Source organism: Cherax quadricarinatus, chromosome 71 (genome assembly GCF_038502225.1).
Source record: "Cherax quadricarinatus isolate ZL_2023a chromosome 71, ASM3850222v1, whole genome shotgun sequence".
Lineage (NCBI taxonomy): Eukaryota > Metazoa > Arthropoda > Malacostraca > Decapoda > Parastacidae > Cherax > Cherax quadricarinatus.
This window is the reverse complement of record NC_091362.1, coordinates 21090173-21115724: the sequence shown is the minus strand read 5'-3', so window position 1 is coordinate 21115724 and position 25552 is coordinate 21090173. Positions and strand designations below refer to the sequence as shown.

At 39.9% G+C, this 25552-nt stretch overlaps 1 protein-coding gene across 2 annotated transcripts; it reads left to right on the top strand.

The window, feature by feature from the left end:
- Positions 1-1625: 1625 nt before the first annotated feature.
- Positions 1626-22346, top strand: LOC128700435 (uncharacterized). 2 transcript variants are annotated; one of them, XM_070100123.1, is made up of 10 exons: positions 1626-1775; positions 6132-6228; positions 7341-7622; positions 10923-11053; positions 11484-11621; positions 12543-12612; positions 14509-14663; positions 15503-15614; positions 16020-16128; positions 19218-22346. In XM_070100123.1, the coding sequence occupies exons 2-10, from the start codon at positions 6147-6149 to the stop codon at positions 19447-19449; spliced, it is 1311 nt and encodes a 436-aa protein (XP_069956224.1). In that variant the 5' UTR covers positions 1626-1775; positions 6132-6146; the 3' UTR covers positions 19450-22346. The 2 variants fall into 2 exon arrangements, with proteins under 2 accessions (XP_069956224.1, XP_069956226.1); XM_070100125.1 differs by lacking the exon at positions 7341-7622.
- Positions 22347-25552: the final 3206 nt, after the last annotated feature.

Below are 25552 nucleotides of genomic sequence, written 5' to 3'. Positions count from 1 at the left end.
TACCTCTTTCTCCTCTTTCTTTTCCTACTCTTCCTCCGCTATCCCTGGCTATTAATTATCCTCCCCTCTTTGTCTTCTTTCCCCCCTCCCCTCCTCGCTTCTCCATTGCTTGTTTTCTCCTAAATTTTGTGTTTCTACTTATCTGTTCCCCAATCTTCCTCTTTTCATTTCTTCAGTTTTTCTCTACTCTTCCTCTCCCATCATTTATTAAGACAGGCCTCGCTTAACAGCGCTTCGCTTTACAGCGCAAAGGCGCTCTCTGTGGTCGTGTTTGCTTGGACCTCCTCTTTTCTGTAGCATTGCAAGCTCCTGATGTGTTGACTGCAACACGAAAGGCCTAGAGCTATCACTGAACTCCCCCATGGTTGTTTTGTATATATATATATATATATATATATATATATATATATATATATATATATATATATATATATATATATATATATATTGTTTTCTTCATTTATGTATAATTATTTCTGACTCGCAGCTGGAAGTTGTTTCTGATAGTGAATCTGGGCGATTTTTTTTATATTTTTAATTGACAGTAAAACTGAGTTGTGATGCCTTCGTTAGGGAGGTACTTGATGCTGCTGAAGAGCTCTTGGTCCAATGAAGTGGAGGTATTCCACTCATTTCTTGGAGTAAACCTGTTTACCTGCCATTCCCCAGCCTCTGTTTGACACCTACTGTTTTAGCGATTTCATTTTCATAATGATATAATAATAATAATAATAATAATAATAATAATAATAATAATAATAATTAGAACCATATGCATGGAGACAAAAGAGGGGAAGACAATAGAGTATACCTGTAATAGAGTATGCCTGTATCAACACTTTTATATGGGTGTGCAGTATGGGTTTTAAACGTTGCAGCGAGGAGGAGGCTGGAGGCAGTGGAAATGCCATTTTTGAGGACAATGTATGGTGGGGATATTATGCTGAGAATTCGGTGCTTGGAGATTAGAAAAATGTGTTAGGTTACTAAAATTATTATTCAGAGAGTCGAGGAGCAGGTGTTGTTGATGTGCTTTGGACATTTAGAGACGATGGAGCAAAATAGGATGACTTGGGGGGTACTTGAATCTGGGGTTGAGGGAAGGAGGGGCAGGGGTCGTTTTTGGAATGGTTAGAGGGAGACGGTAAAGGATGCTTAGAGTGCCTTGTGTGAACATGTTAGATGAGAGTGAGTGTAAGCAAGTGGCTTTTGTAATTTGAATTGCTGTTGGAGTGCTAGCAAGCCACCATTTATGAAAGGATTAGTTGAAATCAATTAGCCGGACTTGAGTCCTGGAGGTGGGAAGAAGAGTACCTGCACTCTGATCTGTGATGTCAGTACACCTCTGGCAAGACAGTGATTGAATGAATAACGGTGAAAGTGTTTTCTTTATACTGGGGGGGGGAGACGGGCGTTGGATTAAAAAATAATAATGACAACACCATTAATAATAATAATAATAATAATAATAATAATAATAATAATAATAATAATAATAATAATAATAATAATAATAATAATAATAATGTCATGATTATTATAACTGGTTGGGTTCCTCCACGCCCCCTCTACCAGGGGGCGTGGCTTAGGAAGTAATATGTAGATATGTAATTATGTGGAGGGTTGTGGTTGGTGCCATCCAGTGAAGACTTGAACAGCAGTAGAGAAGGACACTGCTGCTGCTGCTGCTGCTGCTGGACCACTGCCGCAATACAACACACTACCCCAGCAACACTCTCACTGTGGTTTATCTTCACGGTCACTCTCACGCACCGGTAAGTCACCTACAAACCTTCTTCGCCAACAGATTTTTCTGTTGGAACTCTTAGACGTGTGAGGAAAATAAATACCAAATCCCTGGTTATACAACTTTGTTTCTTTTCTGCAGTAAACAAAATGTGGTTTACGTGTCATAAATTCCTGATAAACACAAAAGAAAGCCACTAGCAAGCGGTGCTTTCACGCTGAGAATTTTTCACACAGAAGTACGTGGTGGTCATGGAAGTGTTGAGCTGAAATTACAGTCTTGATGTGTAGAGTGATACAGAGATGAAGAGGTCGTCTCTATCAGGTGTTGAAGTCATTAGAGGTAAAAGGGTCGTTGGTTAATTGACAGCGACCTCTGAGACCAGAGTCAGAGGAGACTTGGGTGGGGTTAGGCCAGTAAGGAATCATTTGCCCAAATACTCTCAAGTGCAGTGATTAAACCTTGAGATATTCCCCTTGCCCCCACTTATGGTGAGGTGCTCCCCACGTATAGTGAGGAACTGCCCACGTATGGTTAGTACGTGGTGAGTATCGCGAGGTATCCCCCAGATATCCAGCCTCACAGCTCCAGCAGCTAAACCAACACTAATCACTAGACTTCAGGTCACAAGGCAGAAAATCCACATTCTTACAATAAGTATGAAAAATAAAATCTTTTAGTAAATACAAACTGAAAGTTAATTCGTGGAAACCAATGATAAAAAATGGACACCTGTACATAGTTCATCACATTTATTAACAGACACCTGAGTGCTTTCGTGTGCTTACACATCTTCAGAGGATGTGAAGATGTGTGTGTAAGCACATAAAAGCGATCAGGCTTTATTTCCTATTTTCTCTGGGTAGTTTTTGAATATTAAGATCTTTAAGTATGTGAGTAGGTAAATATTTAGGGATTGTGTAGGTTAATGGGGAGATGACACAGATTTATTTACCTCAATCGTTACCCAGGCTTTCTTGTCACATTTTCAAATCGTTGGTAGACATGGCTATAGAATGATTTTCATTACTCGTGGAGTTTCAGAATGATACACAACCATGTCCTTAGCATTAAGAGATAAGACTCTGTTATGATTTTTAACCCCGAAGGGTTAGGCATCCAGTGGGTCATCGAGGACTGTCTTGTTTCCATTGTGGGCCTTCAATTTTATCCCCCCAGGATGCCACCCACACCAGTCCACTAACACCCAGCTATCTACTTACTGCTAGGTGAACAGGGACAGCAGGTATAAGGTAACATGTCCACCCATGCCGGGAATCGAACCGCGGACCCTCGGTGTGTGAGCCTGGAACGTTGCCTACCAAGCCTCGGGACAACGAAACATTCTAAACACTGTAAAATAACCCACTTCGATAAGCCATTTGAAGAAAATAAACAAAAATTTTACAAGTATCAAACAGGTCACAGCTTAAACGTGTACCGTCTTGTGCTGCCTCCTGGTGAACAAAACAAGAACAACAAGGTGTACTGTTAATAACTGATCTACAAGTATGTTCATTTTTTCAACAAATCACTCGGGCGATTTTGCCCATGTACAGCAAATTTTTTTTTAGATACAGTAGTTGAAAATGTACTCTGACTGTTGTATTTAAGTGTCCAGAAATGTCAGAGTTAAATTTTCTTCAGTTTTACGAGAAAATGTGTTTAAAGTTGATAAATATTACAAATCTACTCATACAAATCTGCTCTCTGTATATACCCTCTTGTTTCTGAGTGGTGCAATGATGTATATATATATATATATATATATATATATATATATATATATATATATATATATATATATATATATATATATGTGTGTGTGTGTGTGTGTGTGTGTGTGTGTGTGTGTGTGTGTGTGTGTGTGTGTGTGTGTGTGTGTTAGAAAATCCACTTGTTCAAATTAAAACACGTAAAACAGACTGGCAGTATATTTCGGCCTCTAACTGGCATCCTTATCAGTATTATGCACAAGTGAGAGAAGTACAAGGTTATGGAATGTAGCAAGACAGTAGATGGTACTCTTCATCAGAATTTTAAGAAGCACTGCAGTAGGCCTACTGGCCTATGTTAGAACACATAATCAGGTGTCATGTCAAAACTCTATTGCAAAAAAAAAATAGGCAAAGTATTGTTTGTATGAGGCTGGTGATTTATATGGGGGATAGCATCTGGTTTCCATTGTCTTTTTTGAAGATCCACTTCCTCGACTCAAACAGGATTGCCTCTCGCACCCCCATCCACTACCCAACTCTCTGTGTATACAGTGTTACCTAATTTCAAGAAGATTCCTATTATTAAGTGTTCCTTTAAAGTCAATACATCACCAATCGGGCTGTATGTCGGTTTGGGTGCGGCCAGCAGTAATAGCCTGGTTGATCACGTCCTGATACACCTTGAGGCCATGGACTGGGCTGGGGGGGGGTGTTGACTCCCGGAACACTCTCCAGGTATACTTCGGGTATTGCCTCCCTATATTATTACCAGTGGGTGGTTGGGGTTGGTAGCGTTCTGAGCTTACACACTGAGGGACCTGGGATCGATCCCCTTCACGAGTGAAACGTTGTGCATGTTTCCTTACACCTGCTGCCTCTGTTCACCTAGTAGTAAGTAGGTACCTTGGTGTTAGCCGATTGTTATGGGTCGCATCCTGAAGGACAAGACTAACCTAAGTTGCCAGAAATGCTCTGCATAACAAGGGGCCTTTTATATAGTATGTCATTGGTGTCAGCTATGGTCTGTATAAGTTGTATCATGTACTGGTAGAAACAAAGATTATTATTATTATTATTATTATTATTATTATTATTATTACTATTATTATTATTATTATTATTATTATTATTATTATTATTATTATTATTATTATTATTATTATTGTGCTCAAGTAAGGGATATATGGAACATACAACATTATGCACAAAAGAAATATAACAAACAGCCAGGATTCGAACCGAGGTCACCAGCTCTGCACGAGTGTAGCTCTAGCTCCTGGCCTGGGTACTAACCATGAATGGCTGTGATGTTTCTCAGTGAACACTTTCGCTTGTTTTCGCAAACAATAGTAGTAGTAGTAGTAGTAGTAGTAGTAGTAGTAGTAGTAGTAGTAGTAGTAGTAGTAGTAGTAGTAGTAATAGTAATAATAATTTATTTCAGCTTGATGCAATTTTTATACAGAGATAGAAGACATTTAGCTGTGAATGTAGAAAGTCCGTAGTTAGGCAGAGAGCATTTAGGGCAAACTGTTTCATTTGCATACTCCATCGTCGTGTGTGTGTGTAGGTGAATGCTTCAACTTCTAGTTGTACGTGCGAAGCTCTGTCTCCTGGTCCCGCCCTCTGACCTTCTCTAGAGTGGCGCAGTTAGTTGCTAATCCCTTGAGTACTGTCGCACTTAACTTATTGCCTTTGTGTACTGAATGTGTGTGTGTGTGTATGTGTGTATGTGTGTGTGTGTGTGTGTGTGTGTATGTGTGTGTGTGTGTGTGTGTGTGTGTGTGTGTGTGTATGTGTGTGTGTGTGTGTGTGTGTGTGTGTGTTTGGGATTATGTAGATCAAATCTCAGCTGTTGTTTTTCAAATGAGATTTTTGTATTTAAGAGAAAATAATAGATCGTTTCCCCACAGTAAATATCTCTAGATGGTACATAATAAGACAGGGTGTACAGGAGGGCCTCGCATATACAGCACCTCTAGATGGTACATAAGAATATAGGGTGTACAGGAGGGCCTCGCATATACAGCACCTCTAGATGGTACATAAGAATATAGGGTGTACAGGAGGGCCTCGCATATACAGCACTTCTAGATGGTACATAAGAATATAGGGTGTACAGGAGGGCCTCGCATATACAGCACCTCTAGATGGTACATAAGAATATAGGGTGTACAGGAGGGCCTCGCATATACAGCACCTCTAGATGGTACATAAGAATATAGGGTGTACAGGAGGGCCTCGCATATACAGCACCTCTAGATGGTACATAAGAATATAGGGTGTACAGGAGGGCCTCGCATATACAGCACCTCTAGATGGTACATAAGAATATAGGGTGTACAGGAGGGCCTCGCATATACAGCACCTCTAGATGGTACATAAGAATATAGGGTGTACAGGAGGGCCTCACATATACAGCACCTCTGTTCGGTGTTCGACCTTCTCGTTGACTTTCAACTGAACCATTGTTCCAGCAGTGAAGGTAACGCAAAGGTGGAACACTAAAAATACGGTGCTGTATACGCGGGGCCCTTCTGTATATTAAGACAAAGAGTTTAAGAGAGTGTATACGAAGAGAATGTGTGTATTAAGATAGTGTGAATCGCATGATAGCGTATGCCTTAAGATAGTTTTAAGATAGTGTACAAGTTACTAATTTCTTGCAGCTTCCCTGACGCGAGATGAGACAGACTTCACCCACCATGGCTGCTCTTTCTGTCCTCAGGATCACCTTACTGCTGACAGTCTACTGCCTGTCTAGTGGTAAGTACTCTTGCTGTTGTTGTAGTAACTCACCTGAGTAACCCTCTGTACCCCTCAGCCTGTACTCTATCATTATCTTTATTGGTGGATTGATTTGGATTAAAGTCTATCGACTACACGAGAGTCATTAAGGCTGCAAATAATGTGTATACCTTCAGTTAACGATGTTCAGATCTTTAAATAGGAATTAAAATAAGTACTCAGTGTATATACTCTGAGATATACACATTTATTGGTTTATATAATCCTTGTTGTTCTTGTTTATATATATATATATATATATATATATATATATATATATATATATATATATATATATATATATATATATATATATATATATATATATATATATATATATATATATATATATATATATATATATTCATAAGTATGGAAATAAGGCGAACATTTTCAGTCTATTGGAGACCCTCCTTATGAATTATTTCTGTACTGCTGGATGCTGGTTTATTGTTGTCAAAGGTTTTGTGTTTTATATAAGAGGGAGAGAGAGGGAAGGAGATTGTGTATGTATGTGTGTGTGTGTGTGTGTGTGTGTGTGTGTGTGTGTGTGTGTGTGTGTGTATGTGTGTGTGTGTGTGTGTGTGTGTGTGTGTGTGTGTGTGTGTGTGTGTGTGTGTGTGTGTGTGTGTGTGTTTGTGTGTGTGTGTGTGTATGTGTGTGTATGTGTGTGTGTGTGTGTGTGTGTGTGTGTGTGTGTGTGTGTGTGTGTGTGTGTGTGTGTGTGTGTGTGTGTGTGTGTGTGTGTGTGTGTGCGTGTGTGTGTGTGTATGTGTGTGTGTGTGTGTGTGTGTGTGTGTGTGTGTGTGTGTGTGTGTGTGTGTGTGTGTGTGTGTGTGTGTGTGTGTGTGTGTGTGTGTGTGTGTGTGTGTGTGTGTGTGTGTGTGTGTGTGTGTGTGTGTGTGTGTGTGTGTGTGTGTGTATAAAGGCTCTATTTCACCTTGTTTCACAGAAGCTATGGATTGGAGGTTCTCCCTTTTATTCAAGGTCATTTTATCCCGTATTGTTGTTGTCTGTGGGTGAAGACTCTGTAGGGACAAACCAAAGATCATCTTTTTCATGAAATCCACCGATACCAATTTCCTCACCAGTGTCGACAACACCTCTGTCAACGACACCAGTGTCGACATCACCGGTGTCGAACGCATCAGCTGGGAACCAAACAACGAAGGCGCCTCTCGCTGCTAAAGTCACCATCTCACCTGAACCAGCACTCACGGAGAGTCCAGCCTCCCAGACAACAAAAACTGCAGCTGACCCAGTAACCACTGAGCCCTCTAAGTCAAATACTTCAGTGGTTACTTCAGTGACAACGGGACTGATAGTAAACCCTTCTCCGGGAATAATATTTCTGCCTTCGCCAGGAACTTCAGGTTAATTTCACTCAACAATACCAGAGTCTCCCACATTTGTCACAGTGTCAGCCATCACCAGGGGTCATTATATATAGTATTCCTGGGTATTACTACCCTCTTTCAAGCTTACCTATGTTTATTTGCTTATCTGTGTATTTTAAGCGCATCTTACCAAAAAAATCTTTTCCCAGACACACAATGATAAAAACAGTTACTCACGAAATCATTATTACACGATAAGAAACCACGGAACGAGCGGGGATTGAACCCATGGTTCACTTGCTATTAGTTCAATTCCCTCCCGTTCCGTGGTTTGATAAAAAAAATAGTCTTTCCGTTGTAGTTCGCTGGAAAAGATTTTGGCCTACACCAAAGTTAGATGTCTTGCGAGGGCCTGCATGTATGGGCAGGTCACTTGCTGCCCATATTGACCTAGCAGTAGATAGTTATCTTATTGTTAGTCTCCTCCTCCAGTGGGCAGTAAGTGGTATCATACCACTACAGAGAAAGTTATGGGATTCCATGCGCTGAAGCGAGATAACGGTCTCTAAATTCTCGGTCTCTAAATTCTGGGTCTCTAAATTCAATTCCTTCAAAATATTAAGTTCTCCAGTACGAGCCAGAATTGTCACCTTTCTAGTTATCAATAACAGCTAATTATCAACCCACTAGTAGCATAACCCATTAGAGACTGCCAACCACCGATTAGCAATCTCTAATGGGCTATATTACTTGCCTAAAACACTAAATATATAAGTGAATCAATTCCCATATGCTTAAAAAGGACTTATATAACGGTACATTTTCTAATTAAAACATTTTTTAAAAAATAATTTACTGTAAACAGAAGATATTACTACCAAAACCGAATTCAATGAATATATGAAGAGTAAAGAATTAAATGTATGAGATACCCATCTTAGTAGTAAACAGTAAATTCATAAACAGTGAGGACGGGTACAATATGTTACAATATTATTAAACACACGGGGTAAGCATCCCGCCTTTAGGGGGTCACAAAACATCTCTGGAAAGGGAGTGAATCATATTTGATTCCATGAACAGTAAGTAGGTATTATCCAGACATAAGTAATGTATTTTTATATGTATTTACATATACCGTATCTATCTATCTATCTATATATATATAACACCGAGAGGTGTATGTGTCTCATTGTTTACAGAGATTACTTTGATCTTCGCCTTCACTGATGGGTACAGGGGATGTGCAACCTTAATGACCCTCGTGTAGTCCCTAGGCTTTATATCAAATTAACCAATCAACTATATAAATATATATATATATATATATATATATATATATATATATATATATATATGTATATATATATATATATATATATATATATATATATATATATATATATATATATATATATATATATATATATATATATATATAATGTCGTGCCGAATAGGTAAATCTTGCGATTTTGGCTTAAATAGCAATGCTCTTCTTGCCGAATAAGACAAGTGAAAATTTTTGTATGCAATAATTTCGGAAAAATCTTTCTGAACCTGACGAAAAAAATATATTTCATTGTGTTTGTTTATTATTAAATTATTGTAAACTTATCTAAAATATATTTAGATGACTGGTTCAGAGAACCGACATGTTGATAAATTAGACACATGTGCAACTCTTGGGTATCTTTATTGAGGAAACGTTTCGCCACACAGTGGCTTCATCAGTCCATACACAGGAGAATCTTGAAGAACGACCTATGACTGCTGCACCTCTCCTACCAACGGTTTATAAGCTCCTTCTCAGCACGTATGCCGTATTCTATTCAAGATTGATGGACTGAACACATCGACTCAAGGTTGAGGGACTGATTACCTCATTCTCCTCCTGTTCTTCAAGATTCTCCTTTGTATGGACTGATGAAGCCACTGTGTGGCGAAACGTTCCTCAATAAAGATACCCAAGAGTTGCACATGTGTCTAATTTATCAAAATATATTTAGTTGGATTAGGCTTAATTAAATTGCGCTTGTTATAATAAAGTTAGGTAAGTTTTCTAAGGTTCTTTTGGTACAAAATTATTAATTTTTACATTAACATAAATGAAAAATAATATATCTTTAAACTGTATTGAAAATTTAAGAAAGGACTTAATTTTAAAGGAATTCTTGCTAATTCACCAGTTTTACCTATTCGGTACGATATATATATATATATATATATATATATATATATATATATATATATATATATATATATATATATATATATATATATATATATATATATATATATATTGTTATTTTATTAGTATTATTATTGTTATCATTATTATTATTTTTATTATTAATGTTGAGAAGCTCTTCATCCGTATGGGTCATAGAGCGCCTGGGAACGGGAGATAGTCAGGGTTGATGTATAAATAAATCGAGCACAGATTCACTTCCTTGGATCAAGAACCCATCACTATCTTGCAAATACTCCCCTAGAGGGGGAAATTGTATCATTCGCTCGTGAGAGGCTCTTAATCCAAGGAACTGGAGTTTCTCTCTCCTTCCCTCGAATCAAACCTGATTACCTCCCACTTTTGATCTCCCATAAGAAAAGTTATACGTGGGAGTACGTGAGTCAGTATGTGGGAGTACGTGAGTCAGTATGTGGGAGTACGTGAGTCAGTATGTGGGAGTACGTGAGTCAGTATGTGGGAGTACGTGAGTCAGTATTTGGGAGTACGTGAGTCAGTATGTGGGAGTACGTGAGTCAGTATGTGGGAGTACATGAGTCAGTACGTGGGAGTACGTGAGTCAGTATGTGGAAGTACGTGAGTCAGTATGTGGGAGTACGTGAGTCAGTATGTGGGAGTACGTGAGTCAGTATGTGGGAGTACGTGAGTCAGTATGTGGGAGTACGTGAGTCAGTATTTGGGAGTACGTGAGTCAGTATGTGGGAGTACGTGAGTCAGTATGTGGGAGTACATGAGTCAGTATGTGGGAGTACGTGAATCAGTACCTGGGAGTACGTGAGTCAGAACCTAAGAGTACTTGAGTCAGTACATGGGAGTACGTGAGTCAGTATGTGTGAGTACGTGAGTCAGTACCTGGGAGTACGTGAGTCAGTACCTAAGAGTACTTGAGTCAGTACATGGGAGTACGTGAGTCAGTATGTGGGAGTACGTGAGTCAGTACCTAGGAGTACGTGAGTCAGTACCTGAGAGTACTTGTGTCAGTACATGGGAGTACGTGAGTCAGCACATGGGAGTACGTGAGTCAGTACCTGCGAGTACGTGAGTCAGTACGTGGGAATACGTGAGTCAGTACGTGTCTTGTCCCCCAGTGTCCGGCACGTGCCCTGAGAGCGACCAGATCCACTGTGGCACCAGCGACAGGTGCACCAGGATCAGGTACATCTGTGACGGCGACAACGACTGCGGCGACAACACTGACGAGGACAGTACCTTGTGTGAGGTAGGTGTGTCGTTCTGGTGTGTCGTCGTCGTGTGTGTCGTTCTTGAGCGTGTCATTCTCGTATATTTTTGAATGTCGTTCTGGTGTGTGTGTGTTGTTGTCGTGTATCTCATTCTTATGTTTAGTTCTTGTGTGTGTCGTCCTTATGTATGTGTTGTTCTTGTGTGTCGTACTTATCTATGTGTTATTCTTGTGTGTGTGTGTGTGTGTGTAGTTATTGTGTGTGTGTCGTTCTGGCGTGTCGTTCATGCTTGTCGTCCCTGACTCAGGTGTATAGGAGAAAATATGACTGTTTCACGTCTAACTCCTGGATCATAAGTCAGAGACCTAAATTAGTGCAGTCGATAGGCTTTAAACCCCATTAGCAAACTAAAATTGCGTTCTAGATGATCATTTACGGTACAATGCTAACTCTAGACGGCTGTTGCAGGCTTGGAGGAACACAGACTGCGAGAGAAACCAAGCCAAGTGTACAAGAAGTGGACGGTCTGACTGTGTCACCATCAGTCACTACTGTACACTCACCAGTCCTCCGTGTGAGGGCACTGTAGACCAGCGTCTCTGTCAGGTATGTAAATATGTTTACAACACTCTGCACACTCGACTCGATCCCTGCAACCACGTATAGGTGAGTACACACAAGTAAGTAAGTAAGTAAGTAAGTAAGTAAGTAAGTTTATTCAGGTATACACAAATACAGTTACATAGAATTATCATACATAGCAGCATATGTGTAGAGAACCTAGGATAACCCAAAAAAGTCAGACAGAGTGACTTATTTCCATACGTACATACGTACACTCCCACATACACTCCCACATATGCACAAACACAACCACAATAGGACAAAACGGTAGCTAACAAGGATATAGAAAGTTTCTCCAACTGATTATCAGCAAATACAAGGATGTGAAGATTTGGGAGGGTCAAGAAGACCAGAAACAGAGCACAGACTCTGTCCCCATAGGCTGCAGACTTCATCCAGAAAGACCAAAGAGTGAGCATAGCTCCTGGTATATGACCAGAGGCTCACATCAGCTGAATAACCTCTGCAGCTAAGGCTTGTCTGGTGCCACACACTCCCATCCTCGAGTATGCAGAATCGTGATGTAACCCACACATAAAAAAATGTTAAGAAATTGGAGAAAGTGGAGAAGTAAGCAACGAGACTTCCAGAGTTCATGAGTCTGCACTCCGAGAACTGACTCTAGCAACAATGGAGGAGAGAACAACGAGGGGAGAAATAACAACGACATTCAAAATACTCAGGCACCACTGCATCTTGATTTATCCTGATAATTCCTTCATAAATAATATCCTCTTATTTTACACTAAAGTGTAACCCAAAGCATATAAGGCGCAGGCTTATTTTCCAAGACTTTCTGTGGGAAAAAAGGTGCGCCTTATATGCCAGAAAAAAGGTTCATTATATTTGCAACGCCATTTTGGTTTCCTTCTTATAGTTTCCTTGTCTCTCTTCCGAGTGCAGATGCTGGCCAATGGCAAGATCCGACCTCTGAGAGAAATTCAGTTACACACTACCACACCTGCTCCCACAGGTGAGTCCCCGGCTGCACACTACCACACCTGCCACAGGTGAGTCCCGAGTTGTAGACTACCGCACCTGCCACAGGTGAGTCCCCAATTGCACACTACCACACCTGCCACAGGTGAGTCCCCAGTTGCACACTACTACACCTGCCACAGGCGAGTCCCCAGTTGCACACTACCACACTTGCTCCCACAGGTGAGTCCCCAGTTGCACACCACCACACCTGCCACAGGCGAGTCCCCTGTTGCACACTACCACACTTGCCACAGGTGAGTCCCCAGTTGCACACTACCACACTTGCTCCCACAGGTGAGTCCCCAGTTGCACACTACCACACCTGCCACAGGTGAGTCCCCAGTTGCAGACTACCACACTTGCTCCCACAGGTGAGTCCCCAGTTGCACACTACCACACTTGCTCCCACAGGTGAGTCCCCGGTTATACACTACCACAAGTGAGTCCCCAGTTGCAGACTACCACACTTGCTCCCACAGGTGAGTCCCCAGTTGCACACTACCACACTTGCTCCCACAGGTGAGTCCCCAGTTGCACACTGCCACACTTGCTCCCACAGGTGAGTCCCCAGTTGCACACTACCACACTTGCTCCCACAGGTGAGTCCCCAGTTGCACACTACCACACTTGCTCCCACAGGTGAGTCCCCGGTTATACACTACAACAGGTGAGTCCCCAGTTGCACACTACCACACTTGCTCCCACAGGTGAGTCCCCAGTTGCACACTACCACACTTGCTCCCACAGGTGAGTCCCCAGTTGCACACTACCACACTTGCTCCCACAGGTGAGTCCCCAGTTGCACACTACCACACTTGCTCCCACAGGCGAGTCCCCGTTATCCAGTTTTTCTCTGGTAACTATTTTCTCTTAACGATTTGGCTCGCCCGAGTGACCAGATTCCTATACTCAGTTATAATCTTATTACTAGACAGATACGTGAGAATTTTGGGTGTGAACTGGACCTGCCATTGGGTCTACCGAATACATCCTTATTTTCCTACGACACTATTTATGCTTGTCCTAATTTCCTTATTTTCTTTATGTAGTTACTGTGTCTTGAACGAGCAGGTTCCTTCAGGTAACAGAGATCTCTTTGGCCACCAGAGCCCTTTACGTAACTAATTTCCATTTGTTGGCCAAGTTCGTTTAGAAAATTGCACCGAAAAGCAAAGGTCCTTTAGGATTTTGCCTGGTGGTGACCATGATGCGTCCCAGATGTTATTTGAGAAGCATCCGGTGCTTCCATTGCTCTCGTGTCTTTAGGTGTACAAGTTCATCTGTAGGTTTTGACGAATTTGTTCACTCGTGGTATAGTGGATTCATTGGTGGTCTTGCTCTCGTGAACTCACTAAATCAATCCGAGATCCTCTATAATTAAATACCCTGTTTCCCCTTTTTTGACCTGTCTTCCCTTGTTGACCTACCTCCCCTTGTTGATCTGCTTCCCCTTGTTGACCTATTTTTCCTTCTTTGCTCTCAGTCCTTGTTTACCTGCATCCCCTTGTTTACCTGCTTTCGAGTCAAGGACACCCCAGAGATATATAACATAAAGATAAGGACGGCGTTGTGGTACGTGATAATGGACTCAGGTTTGGTGGTGGCATGCACATCGTCTTTCTGCCAAAAGCATAGAAAAGTATAGAAATGTATAGAAATGTATAGAAATGTATAGAAATATAAAGTGGTGTTTTATAGAGGATCCTGACGAAGCTGAGATGGTTCTGAGGAAGCCTGGACAGTCCGGATAGAGTAGAAATAGTCCTGCTGGACTAGATATGATCCTGGTGGAGCAGATATGATCCTGACGGAGACGTGACGGTCTTGGAACCGAGACAGTCCCAGTGAAGTCCTCCCACAAACATTAACACGCGTCGTGGTCTTGCAGAACCAGCACCCACTGAACCATCCATTCACGTGAGGGAGGAGAACTTTGCGGGTCAGTTCCTAATGAAGCTGAACAACACCATCCGACATCCTGACTGCCCCTGGCTCTACACCAAGGTCGGCGACCAGTGCCTCTCCATCTTCTTCGTCGGTAACGTAAGTGTCTACCTGTCATTCATTTGTTATCATCTTGGTAATAATCTAAATGCCCCGTAGCCCAGTTGCTAGCGCACTCAATTCGCACAATGAGGTCCATGGTTCGATCCTCGGTACATGAGGAGACATTAGGATGTGTTTCCTTAAGACACCTGCTGTCCATGTTCATCTAGCAGTAAATAGGTACCTGGGTGTTAGTCGACTGGTGTAGGTCACATCTGGGGACAAAACTAACCTAATTTGCCCTAAATGCTCAGCATAACAAGGGGCTTTCTATATAGTAGTAGTATGTCATTGATGCCAGCTATGGTCTGTATAAGTTGTACCATATAATTGCAGAAATAAAGATTATTTTTATTACTAAGAGATTACATGCGCACTTTTCCCCCCTTAATAACATGTTAGCTGCGGTCTTTTGACTAGCGTGTTTATTGTCATGTATATGTTGATGGCTTGTTATCAAATCTTTGATTTTTTAAATCACTTTAAATGGCTAAAGAAAATTAACCTTGGCATTGTGTTTATATAAAATATAGCACACGCTGCTGTAGTGCAGAGATGCTTCCTCTGAATTTATGTGCTTGGAAATCCTCTTTTTTACGGCAATATTGCAAGCTCCTGATGTGTTGATTGGAACACGAAAGGCCTAGAGCTATCATTCAACTTCCCCAGTGGTTGTTTTGCATTTTGTATAGCTTGTTCGCGATTATTACGTATGTTACTATGTATGATAATTGTGCATACGTGTACCTATCCCCCACATAAACCTACTTACTGTTGTCTGCCAAGCGTACTCAGGCCAGTGGATATTAATTAATGGAAACACTTCCTGTCTTCAGATGAGCTGGATGGAGGCGAGGACCTTCTGTCAGACTATAGGAGGAGATTTGTTCACCATCACTGAAGATTTCAAGGCCTTTGCTGTCCTCCTTCAGCACTTCATGACTCACCGTTAGTAATTTTGTTATTCTCGCCAACACCTGTGTGTGTTTTATCCTTTTAAACCTCCAGGGTTAGTGATCCATAAAAAGTCTTCTCATCTAACTTCTACTATATGTATAATGTCATCATTAACACCTTATCCTGTCACCACCACCACCTGTCATCACAGGCACTGAACGAAACAGAAAAAAAAACTTATCTGTAAATTTTGGCCTCATCTGTGCCCCTCTTCAGCAGGTCTCTTGAATATGACTTTTCAACGAGACCGAAATATACAGACATATTTCTTGTGTTTTAATTTGCCAACAAGAGATTGCTCCGTTTCACATCCATTATCATCAAAAAATAACGAAAATCTCTTTAACAAATCATCAATAATTATTATAATTATTATTATTATATAATAATTGACAGAGATGACTGCAGACTTCTGGATAGGAGGAAGGTACATCAATACGACAGTAGGCTGGACCTGGATTAATGATGCACCGTTACCCTTGGGTTCACCTTACTGGGCTGTCAGGTAAGCTGGTCTATTTTCCTGTGCTACCTGAGGTCAGTCTATCACTGCTGCGCCTCTGCTAGACACATTAAAGTTCAACTCAAATATCTGAACTTTCCTGGAGAAGTTCACAATGGAGAATAAAGTGTACACGAGCAGTACGTACCCCGATTATTATAATAAAAACTAAGTGCTAAACCCACAAGGGTCACATGGTGCTGCCCTGTTTTTTTATTTTTTTTTTTTTAACAAGTCGGCCGTCTCCCACCGAGGCAGGGTGATCCAAAAAGAAAGAAAATCCCCAAAAAGAAAATACTTTCATCATTCAACACTTTCACCTCACTCAAACATAATCACTGTTTTTGCAGAGGTGTTCAGAACACAACAGTTTAGAAGCATACACATATAAAGATACACAACATATCCCTCCAAACTGCCAATATCCCGAACCCCTCCTTTAGAGTGCAGGCATTGTACTTCCCATTTCCAGGACTCAAGTCCAGCTATATAAAAATAACCGGTTTCCCTGAATCCCTTCACTAAATATTACCCTGCTCACACTCCAACAGATCGTCAGGTCCCATATACCATTTGTCTCCAATCACTCCTATTGAACACACTCATGCACACCTGCTGGAAGTCAAAGCCCCTCGCCCACAAAACCTCCCTTACCCCTTCCTTCCAACCTTTTCGAGGATGACCCCTACCCCGCCTTCCTTCCCCTACAGATTTAAATGCTCTCCATGTCATTCTACTTTGATCCATTCTCTCTAAATGACCAAACCACCTCAACAACCCCTCTTCACCCCTCTGGCTAATACTTTTATTAACTCCACACCTTCTCCTAATTTCCACACTCTGAATTTTCTGCATAATATTTACACCACACATTGCCCTTAGACAGGAGATCTCCACTGCCTCCAACCGTCTCCTCGCTGTTGCATTTACCACCCAAGCTTCACATCCATATAAGAGTGTTGGTACTACTATACTTTCATACATTCCCTTCTTTGCCTCCATAGACAACGTTTTTTGTCTCCACATATACCTCAATGCACCACTCACCTTTTTTCCCTCATCAATTCTATGATTAACCTCATCCTTCATAAATCCATCCGCCGACACGTCAACTCCCAAGTATCTGAAAACATTCACTTCTTCCATACTCCTCCTCCCCAATTTGATATCCAATTTTTCTTTATCTAAATCATTTGATACCCTCATCACCTTACTCTTTTCTATGTTCACTTTCAACTTTCTACCTTTACACACACTCCCAAACTCGTCCACTAACCTTTGCAATTTTTCTTTAGAATCTCCCATAAGCACAGTATCATCAGCAAAAAGCAACTGTGTCAATTCCCATTTTGTATTTGATTCCCCATAATTTAATCCCACCCCTCTCCCGAACACCCTAGCATTTACTTCTTTTACAACCCCATCTATAAATATATTAAACAACCATGGTGACATTACACATCCCTGTCTAAGACCTACTTTTACCGGGAAGTATTCTCCCTCTCTTCTACACACTCTAACCTGAGCCTCACTATCCTCATAAAAACTCTTTACAGCATTTAGTAACTTACCACCTATTCCATATACTTGCAACATCTGCCACATTGCTCCTCTATCCACTATCATATTCACAAAATACCAATAGTCATAGTTACACTGAGGAATACAATCATATTAGTAAATATATACTGAATGATTTATATCTTGGTGTATATTCACTGATAGATAAACTATTCTCAGTGTATATCCATGGAGATACACACTCCTGGTTGTATATCTCAGTGTATATACACTGAAATACACACTGAGAGATATATATTTCTAGCTGTATATACATACCTTTAGTTGTATATACAATGAGATACAAACCACTGCTTGTATATACACTGAGAAACATACATCTGGTTATGTATACACTGATATACACACCTCTATTAGTATATATAAGCAGGCCCCACTTATACAGCAGGTTAGGTTGCAGGCTACTACTGTAAAGCAAAAATCGCTGTAAAGTGAATCATAGCCTTTTTTTCGTTTCAAATGCATATAAAAGTCGGATAACATGTTTACCCTATCATATATTAAGTTAGCAATATAGCCAAGCTTAAAAAATGCATATACAGTACACACATTACTTACCTTAAAATATTTTCGCCCTTAGCTTAGAGTGAGTGGTGAATGTATTCATTGCAGAAAGTCTGAATAAATGAAAAAATGGGTATACAGTGGACCCCCGGTTAACGAACTTTTTTCATTCCAGTAGTATGTTCAGGTACCAGTACTGACCGAATTTTTTCCCATAAGGAATATTGTGAAGTAGATTAGTCCATTTCAGACCCCCAAACATACACGTACAAACGCACTTACATAAATACACTTGCATAATTGGTCGCCTTTGGAGGTGATCGTTAAGCGGGGGTCCACTGTAATTGAAAACTGCTGCATTAGTGAAATGCTGTAAACCGAAGCATTGTAAAGTGGGACCCACCTGTACACTGAGATACATAACTTTAGTTGTGTAGACACAGTACATATATACACACTGAGATGCACACCTTTAGGGGTATATCCACTAAGATACCCACTTCTAAGGGTATATATTGTAAATAGTCAAACACCTCTGGGTGTATATAACTGCATATCTATATGCACACATACCATCTTTGTACCCATACCAGTTACGCCTAAAATGTATATTAGCTTTATGTGTTTCTGAGTTATTCGTATTAATTATTATTATTATAATCAAAAAGAAGCACTAAGCCACAAGGGCTATACAGCGCTGCTATTCGTATTAAATAGTCCTTTCACAGAACTATTATTAAGTAAAACACATATGCAACAGTTGAGTATCTTTATTGTTGAAATGTTTTGCCTACACAGTAGGCTTTTTCAGTCAAATACAGAGGCAGAAGGTGTAGTAGTGAAATGAAGATGATGTAATCAGTCCCTCAACCTTTCACTACTACACCTGCTGCCTCTGTATTTGAGGAAGCCTACTGTGCATTATGCTGCATTTGTCTATTTTCCCTCCTGTTTATTTATTGACAGTTGATCATTATGACTTATCTTGGGTTGACGTTGGTCCTCAGACACGAAGAGCGGTGCACCACACGCAGAATAAACTATTCTATCCTCAACACCACTGCGGAGGCCAATGACGGCGTATGTTACAACTATGTACAAGCACCCAAGGACCCCCCTGTGGGGCACTGCAGCTCACTCGACTACAAGTATTACTACTACATTGCTGATGACAACTGCTTTATCAAGAAGAGTCCCTTGTGTGTGCTGCCTGGCGAGCACCCCAAGCAAGCTCAGTAATGCCGCCTCTGTTTGCTGCAAGACAAGAGGAGCAATCGTTCCCCACTTCTTCTGCTGCTTAACCCCATAGGTAAAGAAATTAATACAGTATATAAAAATAAAATCTGACCACCGGCTAGCTGGTTGTCACAATCAGGCCTTTTATTGGAAAACTCGCGAAATCGTAATGACATGATTGCAAACAAACCACGGTCAAAGTGGGGATTGAACTCACAGCTAGTGAATCATAAAATGCGTCGGTCTGGAGTGTTACAACTCACTAGCTGTGAGTTCAATCCCCGCCTGTATCTTGGTTTCTTTTATTGGATTGTTATTATATCTCTTAGTAATTGATATACATGGGTTAATAACCTCCTGATTCTGCCAACTGAACTGTCTTGTACAACATTATTGTTTATGGGGATTTTTAAAGCATTTCATCATGGGATTTGAAGGGAAATATTGCAGCAATAAAAATACAAAAAAAGTAAGTGTGCAGTGTATGAATATTTACACATGCATATATGTATACTGACATGCATGTAGTGTATACTATGTGTAAGAAATAGCCTGCAAGATTTTCCTATTAATTTACATGTTTATGAGACAGACAAGAGACCAGCAATCCTGACGGAGTACAAAATATAACAGTTTTTGATTTCACATTCACCTGAGAGGATGGTAGTACCTCCCTGGGTGGTTACTCTCTACCACTCTACTACCCAGGATGCATGGGAAATGTTGCATTTTTGGGAGAGAGCTGTTGCACTTGCACTGTGGCAGGAGAGCTATTGAATGAGTGATGACGAATGTTTCATATTTTGGGTCGTTTTACTGTGGTGGAAAATAGGTGATGTGATACAGACCATTTTATTTTATTGTACTGTACAGTATATACAAAAAAGGTGCTAAACCTGTCAGAACTATTACTCTTAGAACTATTTATGAGATATGTAAATTGATATTCTACGCTGATTTTTTTTGTTTTGTATAAGTCTTGAACAGCTGTGTGTCTTCAGGCAATGAACCACCAAAACAAAATCTATGCAGAGCCTCTTCTTTGCATGGCTGGCCAACTCTCTAAGTATTAATCATAAAGAACCTTAATGTAACTTGTAACCTGGCTTCTTCAAGCAGGCCTTCTACATCTCTGGGTGAAAGTGTTAAGCTGGCTACCTCCAACCATTTTTGAACCATCCCTCACAAGTACAGCCAGGCTACTATCCCAGCCAGGCATGTCACGTTTCTTCCTCTACCTCACCATGGTTCAGATGGCCATCTCTCTTCATACATTACAGTAGTTTGTTGAATACTGACATTCATAAAAAGGATGTGCCCTTTTAACAAAATTACATGATTAATTATTTTTCAATTTAAGGGTCATGTGCCAATCAAATAATTATTATTATTTTATTAGAGGGATGCCATGCCTAACCTGTAGGGTCATGTAACACCTGGGAATGGAAGGCAATCAGGTTTGATTGAAGGTTGACAGATTCAATTCCTTGGATGAAAGCCACTCACCAGAATTGAGGAACATTCCTTAAGTGGTGTGCCAAGTAATGCTGGTGAAGGTTCCTTGATGCTGGTAAAAGGTTCCTTGATGCTGGTGAAGGTTCCTCGATGCTGGTAAAGTGTATGTGATGCTGATGAAGGTTTCTTGATGCTGGGGAAGGCTCCTTGATGTTGGTGAAGGTTCCTTGATGCTGGTTAAGGTTCCTTGATCCTGGTAAAGGGTTCCTGATCCAAATAGTTGGACCTGTGCTCCAGTTCACTGAATTGAACCCCAGTGCTTTTTCCATTTCCCCAGGTGTCATTATTATAACAACAATAAGAACTAAGTGCCAAACCCACAAGGGTCATACAGCTCCCCAGGTGTTGTATAACTCCTATGGATTTAGCCCCTCCCCAACAAATGTAATGTAATGCTAAATGGCTTTCAGTAAATAAGTAATGTGAAAATTAAATAGGGTGGATTTAATTTTCAAATCAATCCAGTCCACTGCAAGGTTGGACTGGTTAATGCCAAGCCCTCACAGGTTCATGCAGTGCTTAGGAAGAACTTGGGTTTGATTTGAGGAAGAGGAGGATAGCTCCAATTCTTTAGATCAAGAACCCTTCGCCCTTAACTCTCCCTGCCTTACTGGGAGATGGCTGTCAAGTTTTGTAAAAACAAAAAATATGATAAAACTAAACTACAGTAAAAAAAATAATGACTTTTTTATTAATGTAAAAATTTGTTATGTAATAAAATGTAAAACTGTAACATTCTGATAAATTACTATGTACATGTGAGTTCCAACACTGAAAACAGTTAACTCTTATGAATCTTCTCTAAATGGTGTGATTTATTATGCAAATGTGATTGAGAAACTGCATGCAAAATTGAATAGCATTTACTGTGAAGGCTTTTCCATGTGCTTACTTTAAATACACCAAACAAAAAATCTAAATATGACAGTGACAAATATACGACTAAAGTGAAATACAAACATGAAGATTATTGATCGTCAGGAACAATGAGAAAATTACGAGAGAATTGCACCAAGAGTACTAAGAAACAGCTTGGTGCTTCCCTGAGACAGCAAAAGAGGCTGAGAAACATGTTTGTCAGGTTGTCACATAAGCATGCAGGAATAATGGGAAGCTTGGAACGACAGAATGCCATGTATGTACAAGTTAATATTACATACACAGAGGAGTGCTAAATGCATAGAGATCATACAATGTCCGGACAATGAGAGTTAAACCACGGTATGGGCAGGGCAGCCCTTTGCCAAAATCAAGACTCCATTTTGAAGGAGAGTTTCTAATACATCTACCATCCGACTTACGACCTGCTCGACTTACGACCACTCGACTTACTACCGTGTTTTTTATGTCAAATTTCTGGGAAATAAACAACTATTTGTGTTGTACACAGTGTTTATCCTAAACCTTACAGTATAAAATACAGTACTAACAGCATAAAAAGTAAAGTAAAACATGAAATACCAAAATAAAACAATAAAATAAAGTCATTACAAAAGTGTGATGTTGATATTCAGTAGTAAAGTTCGACTTACCTCCATTTCGACTTACGACCGGTTTCTCGGAACCGAACTCGGTCATAAGTCGGATGGTAGGTGTACTAGTTAATGTATGATACACAATAATCCATACATAGGAGAGAGGAGCTTATGACGACATTTCAATCTAACTTGGATCATGTACAAAAATGGTCCAAGTTGGACCAAAACATTGTCATAAGCTCCTCTCTCCTATGCGCTAGTTATCTGTGTACTGTTCCACTGATATACAGCAAGTCCTCATTTAACGTCATTTTGTTCAACGTCATTTCGTTATAACGTTGATGAGAAAAAAATTGATTCCTGGCCAGGGTCAGTGTGGAGGGTGCACACTGGTTTCTGAACTGCCTGGTGGTAGGAAGTGATCCATACAATTTTCCATTTGCAAACATTTATTCCTCAATTTAACCCTATTACAATGAGTGCTAAATGTGTAATGTGCACCCCTGATATTTATATCAATCAGCCTGTGGTCAAATTGTTTCATTATATGTCATTTTGCTTAAAGTTGCAGTTTCCAAGAACCTATCAATGACATTAAGTGAGAACTTACTGTATATTAAGGTCTCTGTATCTAAAACTACCTCAGTATCACTGGTATCATATATTGACTAGTACGTTAGTAAGACACTCTATACGATTCATTTATTGAGAAGACATTTTGCCCACCATGCACTTTAGTAATAATAGAGTGATAAAGGCCCTGGTGGACAAAATGTATTCTCATTAAATGCCATAAACTGCATACTGTGTCTTATTCAGAGAACTTAAAACCATGTAAAGTAACCAATTAGAATCGGTCAACAGAAAACTGAAGTGTGGGGGCCACCAGCTGATTGTATGAGCAACCAGCTGATTGTACGAGCAACCAGCTGATTGTACGAGCAACCAGCTGATTGTACGAGCAACCAGCTGATTGTACGAGCAACTAGCTGACTGTACGAACCACCACAAAACCAATGCCAACACTGTTCCATAAAGGAAAGACCACAGTCCACAAGGAAGAACTAAGGTGAGTTGGATGATGGTAATGAGGAACAATGTAGTGCTAAGAGCACATCCTTGATGTGCTCTTGTTTTGAACAAAGGCAAAAGCTATCACTGATCTAACATAAAAGTGTCTTCTGTTAGGAACAATAGTGGTCCTTCTAGGTCACAAGAATGGAGAGAAATATGTAATATCAGCAGATGGTCATACTAAATAAATGCCAGTCTAGTTTCAAATACTAGATTTTAAGAAATTCCAACACATGCACACATATTGTACAGTCAACACAGTTCTGTTATGTACAGCATACTGTAAGTGAAAGGACATTAGGAATGGGTTTTAATCAAGTATGATCCAAGGTGAGAGAGGGTTTTCTGGAATATAGATTCAAGGACTAGAAGAAGAATGGGATTAGAGGAAGAAAACAGGACATATAACACACTTATTTAATATTACATACATAATTATATTGATAAAACCTCCTCGTGTATAAAATAGTATATACAAATAGAAAAAAAACCTTCATTTTGTTGCTTTCAGGTCACCCTGCCTCAGTGGGAGACTACCAGTGGGTTAAAAAAAATATATTGGAAGGTATACTGGGACAGACCAGATATATTTCCCTTGAACACTAATGTAATCATGCCTCATGAGGGGCAGCACCAGATATATTTTATAGGAAGGTCTTAGGAGTGACAATCTGGTCAGAAGAAGGGGGAGGGGCTAGCAGAATTGTCATGAAGTCCAATTATTTTATTACTATTTTTATTCAGGGGCTTAGGAGGGTCAATAGATTTTTGGGGGGCTTCAACACTCGTAATGTCACTCATGAACTTTATCTAGTTTTGTGTGCAGTAAGTGAAGCATTTTATAATACAAAAAGAAATATATTTTTTTTTTAACAAGTCGGCCGTCTCCCACTGAGGCAGGGTGACCCAAAGAGAAAGAAAATTCCCAAAAAGGAAATACTTTCATCATTATTCAACACTTTCACCTCACTCGTACATAATCAGTGTTTTTGCAGAGGCGCCCAGATACAACAGTTTAGAAGCATATATAAAGAAGATATAACATATCCCTCCAAACTGCCAATATCCCAAACCCCTCCTCTAACCCTTAAATGGTCCAAACAGATCGACGTTCAAATTCGTATTGCTACAAAAGTAGATCTAATGTTTTTTACATATTTTCAAATATAACAAAAAAAATGTAGATAAAAGTTTTTTACACGTTTTCAAATGTAAAACAAAAAAGAAGATCTACATTTTTTACATACTTTCAGATGTTGAAAAACATATATATACGTTTGGACCATTTAAGGGCTAAAGTACAGGCATTGTACTTCCCATTTCCAGTACTCAAGTCCAGCTATATAAAAATAACCGGTTTCCCTGAATTTTTTTTTTTTTTTTTTTTTTTTTTTTTCAACAAGTCGGCCGTCTCCCACCGAGGCAGGGTGACCCAAAAAAGAAAGAAAATCCCCAAAAAGAAAATACTTTCATCATCATTCAACACTTTCACCACACTCGCACATTATCACTGTTTTTGCAGAGGTGCTCAGAATACAACAGTCTAGAAGCATAAACTTTCCACAAGCTTCACACCATATAAGAGTGTTGGTACTACTATACTTTCACTCACATTCCCTTCTTTGCCTCCATAGATAACGTTTTGACTCCTTATACCTCTTTTTACTCTTTTTATATCAATTCTATGATTAACCTCATCCTTCATAGAAATCCATCCACCGACCGTCAACTCCCAAGTATCTAAACATTCACTTCTTCTCCTCCTCCTCTATTTGATAATATTTTCTTTATCTAAATCTTGGCTTTATCATCTTACCATCATATGTTACTTTCAACTTTCTACCTTTACACATTCTAAATAATCCACTAACCTTTGCAATTTTTATTTAAGTCTCACTAACTAGTATCTTCCTTAAATGCATGTCAATTCCATTTTGAATTTGATTCCCATAATTTTAATCCACCTCTCTAAACTTTAACATTTACTTTATTTACAACCCCATCTATAAATATATTAACAACATAGTGACATTGTCTGT

Coding starts and splice junctions, on each gene's coding strand:
- LOC128700435 (XM_070100123.1), top strand. CDS start 6,147: ATGAGACAGACTTCACCCACCATGGCTGCTCTTTCTGTCCTCAGGATC. Junction 11,054..11,483: donor AGGACAGTACCTTGTGTGAG/GTAGGTGTGTCG, acceptor CGGCTGTTGCAG/GCTTGGAGGAACACAGACTG. Junction 14,664..15,502: donor CCATCTTCTTCGTCGGTAAC/GTAAGTGTCTAC, acceptor TCCTGTCTTCAG/ATGAGCTGGATGGAGGCGAG.